The sequence below is a fragment of the Coffea arabica genome, chromosome 1c (genome assembly GCF_036785885.1).
Source record: "Coffea arabica cultivar ET-39 chromosome 1c, Coffea Arabica ET-39 HiFi, whole genome shotgun sequence".
NCBI lineage: Eukaryota > Viridiplantae > Streptophyta > Magnoliopsida > Gentianales > Rubiaceae > Coffea > Coffea arabica.
Genome location: NC_092310.1, coordinates 43,564,875 through 43,570,003, shown reverse-complemented (window position 1 = coordinate 43,570,003; position 5,129 = coordinate 43,564,875). Strand labels below are relative to the sequence as shown.

General features: G+C 37.9%; 1 protein-coding gene across 1 annotated transcript; it reads left to right on the top strand.

Annotated features, from left to right (window-relative positions):
• The first annotated feature begins 1,637 nt into the window (after positions 1-1,637).
• LOC113739873 (disease resistance protein RGA2-like) lies at positions 1,638-4,900 on the top strand. The gene is made up of 2 exons (XM_072046316.1): positions 1,638-4,459; positions 4,855-4,900. Exons 1-2 carry the CDS (start codon positions 1,638-1,640, stop codon positions 4,898-4,900), a joined length of 2,868 nt encoding a protein of 955 aa, XP_071902417.1.
• The last annotated feature ends 229 nt before the right edge of the window (positions 4,901-5,129 follow it).

The following is a 5,129-nucleotide window of genomic DNA, read 5'->3' as shown; positions in this document are numbered from 1 at the left end:
GTCATTTGTCACTGTCCTGATGATGGTATTAGATAGTTGCTTGGATAATTATGTCCTCAAGTAGAAGTAAATATAGCTTTCACCTTGTCCTATATGTTTAAGTTATTCCTTAGTGCTTTTCTAATTTTTGCCTTTGTTGAATTGTTTATTCTTTAAGTTTTTACTTTGAGAGAATTCTCCTAATTTACTTAAGCCACCGTATTTTCAAGGCGTTTTAGAGGCATCCTTGGTTAAAAAATGTTGGTCTGACAATTCAGGATATTCACATAAAAAAATGTCCATGTACAATTTTTGGGTATTTTTGTGCAGTAAAATTTGTCTTCAATACTTTCTTTTAGTGATATAACAGATAAAGCGTTTCTACTGCAGACAAGTTGAGACCGCTTGCGAGTAAATGGGTGTCTTTGACTGTGGTTCATCTTGATGTCATGAGAACTAAAGGAACAGCTTATTCAGATACTCTACAGTTGCAACAGCAACGGTTACCAAACTCCACCACTTGCAGATTTCAATCTTTGAAAAATGATGTATTGTTGCGTACTAATTGGCTTCCTCCGAAAGTTCGGAGCAGCTTCCTCAAGTATATCAAATAGTAATGCACCATCTCAAAGCCAATATATAATAACAGCAACTTGACAATTTTGCTTATTTTATAAAAAGTACAAATCCTATTGCACTCCTAAGAAGCTATTTTTTGGGGTGTTTTTGAAAAATTTTACTGTAACAGAGTTTTTAGATTATATTTTGAGATATTTTTAGAAAATATTTTGAAATATTTAAGAGTAGAAGAGTTTCTAGAATATATTTTGAAATACTTTTTAAAATTTTAAAAAAATTTAAACTAATTTTTAAATTACCTTTTAGAGTACATTTTAAAAATTTTTATTGTATTTGAAAAACTAATTTTTGAAAAATACTCCCATCCAAACAGAGCCTAAGTATTTAGTTCCAAATTGAATATTTTACTTAAAAGAGGACGAATATTCAAGGTTAGGAGCTTCAGCTACAATCATTTATTACTATGATTAACCAGTTAATAGTAATATATTTTTGTTGAAACTTATAGAGTGCTTGGTAATTAAAATTCACGCATCGATTTTATATTTGCTTCTCTTTTTTCTCCTCCTCTTTCTTCTGCTTTCTTCCAACTCTTTCTTCTTGTAGTTTTTTTAGATGTTTTATATTTAATTAAAACTATGACATATATAGGTGAGTAGACATTGATTCCTTACTATAAAGCAGTGAATCGCATAATCTATAGAAACTTATAATGGTTCTATCATATCCTTTAACTCATTCCGAAACTTCAAATAGTTAATGTAAGAAGCATTTGGAGTCTATCGTGTTGGACAACTCAAATGTTGGGTGACAATGGGATGTGCGGATCCTCTTACATTTGTACCGCCTAGATATCCGGCAATAATTGAATAGAAGTTGTGGACTACAATGAAAAGACCATCACAGTAGCCACCACGAAAGTCGTCGCGACCGGCATGTTGATGTAGCAAGAAAACAAGTAGCAGCGCACTAGTAATCCTAAGTAACCAATTAATCTGATCGTCCGCCTTGGTATCAAGCTTCTATTTGCAACAAAAAATCCTTTCCAAATACTCCTTGTACCCCAGAAAGCAAAAGCAATGGCTGAACTGTTTGTTCCAAAGATAATAGATCAATTGGGTGACGTTGTCGTGAAGCAGCTCGGGGAGAAGGTTAACCTGCTGATGGGGGTTGAAGAAGAGGTGGGAAATATCTCCTCCAAGTTGGCTACAATTGAAAAAGTATTGCATGATGCGGAGAGACGAAGGCTAAAGGAAAAAGGTGTTGCAATTTGGCTAGAAAAGCTTGAAGGCATAACATATGAGATGGATGATGTGTTGGACGAATGGAACTTCAAGATTCAGAAACCAAAAAATGAGGGAACTCATCAGAATGCCAGAATGCAGCCAATATTGAGGAACAAGGTATGTTCCTTTATCCCATCCCTTTGTTCATGTCTCAAACAAGTTCCTATCCGTAGTAATATTGCTTCAAAGATAAAGAAAATAAATGAACAGCTAGAATTAACTTTGAAAGAGGCAGATCAATACAAGTTCATTTCAAGTGGGGGGGTTCCTGATTCTCAAGATTTTCAGCGAATCATGACTACCTCAATCATAGATGAATCAGAGATCTATGGTCGAGCATCTGATAAGGCTGCTTTACTTGACCAAGTTTTGCCTGAGAGTAGTAGTCAAGGAAGAGATAGGGTTCAAATTATCTCTGTAGTAGGGGCAGGGGGTAGTGGAAAGACCACACTTGCCCAGCTACTTTTCAATAATGACAAAGTAAAGAACCAATTTGAACTTAGAAATTGGATCTGCGTATCAGATCCTTTCGACCAGAAAAGGATCGCAAAAGCTATCCTTGAGAGTGCAGGAAGGAGTTCTCATGAGATGTCAGAGTTGGATTCGTTGATCCGACTTATAAAAGAAACTTTTTCCAGTAAAAAGTTCCTGCTTGTCCTAGATGATGTCTGGACAGAAGAAGACTCAAAGTGGAAGCCTTTCAAAGACTCTCTTAAGGATGGAGCTCCTGGAAGTGTAATCCTGGTGACGACAAGGAGTCTAAGAGTGGCCAGAGTGGTGGGAACGACTCATACTCACCCCCTGGGCCTGATCTCTGATTCTGATTGTTGGCTAATAATGCAAAGGATAGCATTTGATGGAAGATCAGAGGAGTGGTGCCGGAAAGTGGAAAGCATTGGACAGAAAATTGCAGAAAAATGCAAGGGCTTGCCACTTGCTGCGAAGATGATCGGAAGTTTGTTACGGTTCAAAGACAGCATACAACAATGGCAAAATATTTTGGATAGTGAGATATGGCAATTGAAGGAAGCAGCTGTGGACCTTTTTCCTCATTTTTATTTAAGCTATAACGAGTTATCCCCGGAGCTGAAACGTTGCTTCTCCTATTGTGCTGTCTTTCCTAAAGATCATGATATAGATGTAGAAGAGCTTATTAGACTATGGATAGCACAAGGTTATGTTCGCTCAAATCGAAGAGGTGAGTGCTTGGAGCTGATGGGCCTTGAGTACTTCAACAATTTGGCAATGCGTTCCTTTTTTCAAGAATTGGAAAAAGATAGTGATATTTTTCTGCGGGAATATATGAAGTGCAAGATGCATGACATAGTTCATGATTTTGCACAATTTCTCACGAAAGATGAATGCCATGTACTGGGTGGAATTGATTATGAACAAGGCACTAGAGGAAACTCATCTAGTGAAAGACCCCGTCATCTAACATGGCTAGGCACTGAGGAGATGTTAAGTTCTCCGGTCCTTGATATTGGAAGGCTCAGGAGTTTTATTGCTCTTTCTCCTGAAACAGTTCCCCTGGATCTATTTCACAATCTAAATTGTGCAAGGACTCTAATTTTAAGAGATTGTCACCTACGTAAAGTCCCCGCAGAGCTCGGAAGTTTGATTCATCTGCGTTACTTGGACTTAAGTGATAATCCTTTCAAGGCATTGCCAGAAGCTATTTGTGATTTATATTATCTAGAAACTTTAGATATAACCATGTGTGACAAGCTCTTGCGCCTTCCTCAAAGGATTGAAGGCCTAGTACACTTGAGGCACCTTGTCAATTATGGCACCTATGAATTACTTCAAATGCCACAAGGACTTGGGAAGCTGACTTCACTTTGCAGTTTGACTCAAATCATTGCCAAGAGCAACTTTGATGATTTGGCAATTTTGAAGGACCTAAATCAACTGGAAAGATTGCGCATTATTATTGATGGAGAAGTGGATTTTGGGAGTGCAAATTTTGGAGGAAAAATTTACATGCGTGAATTGTTCTTGGGGTTCAACTGCGAGTTTGAAACAGCATGTTGGATTGATACTATGGAACCACCTCCAAACTTGCAACAACTTGCGCTACTTGGCTATCCAGGAGTCCAGTTACCAATTTGGCTTGTGACAGAATCTCTCATCAATAACTTGACAAAGCTAACTATCTCTTTCGCCAGCAATCTCTCATCCTTGCCTAATTTGTGGAAGCTGTCATCCCTAGAAGAAGTTAGGCTCTCCGTTGTGGGCAAGCTAGAATATCTGGGTAAGGAATTCTTTGGAATCACAGAAGTACTACATGAGACTAGTCATGATGCTGTTGATACATTGTCAAACTTCAAGTCGTCAACCTCAACTGACACAGTAGTATTTCCAAATTTGAGAAAATTATGTTTTGCGAATTTATCAAATTGGACAATTTGGGAAGACCTAAGCAAAGATGATGAAAAAGTTGACGTCTCTATCATGCCATGCTTGGAGGAGTTAGAAATTGTGAATTGTGATATGCTAAAGGCTTTGCCACATCGCATTCTTGGAAAGATACTATCTCTCAAAAGTTTGGAAGTCCGGCATTGCAAGAAGTTGAGGAAGCTGTTAGGATCGGGCCAGGAAATAGACAAACTCAAGTTAGCACAAATTAGGCGGTATAACCGACCATATAATAGATAGGCGGTAGATACCAGCCATATAATAATTAGGCGGTAAAACCGACCATATAAAGACGGATAACAAAGCAAATAAAAGACACAGAAGATTTACGTGGTTCGGTCAAATTGACCTACGTCCACGGGCGAGAGAGGAGCAATATTTTTACTATGAAGAAGAAATACAAAAGCCGTAGGAAAGTGGTTCCTAGGCCAATAAGGCACTTATAAAAGAGTTTAGAAAATATTCCTAAACTCAAAACAAGAGAGCCTAAAATATTTGACTGAATGGGCTAGATGACTCAAGAAGCTAATAGCCCATATAACTCTCTTGAGTGGTGCAAGTTAAATCCTTCAATGGACCCTTCTATTTATAGGCCTCGAGTAGTCGGCTTCTCTTCAGCAGGCTCCGATGTGGGATGAGAAGGAAATGAAAAAATTATGCCACAAGTCAAAGCTTGCGGCTCTGACAAAATAACAAATCTCCACCTTGGCATAATTTTGAATTCTATCATCGACAATAGTAAAAATTGCTCCACCTTCTCTACATAAGTCCCAATGGGCTTTATTGCAAACAACGAACACCAACTAAATCCAAGCACTGCTTGAACTTGTAAAGTGGAAGATGTTTTGTAAACATATCGGCTGGATT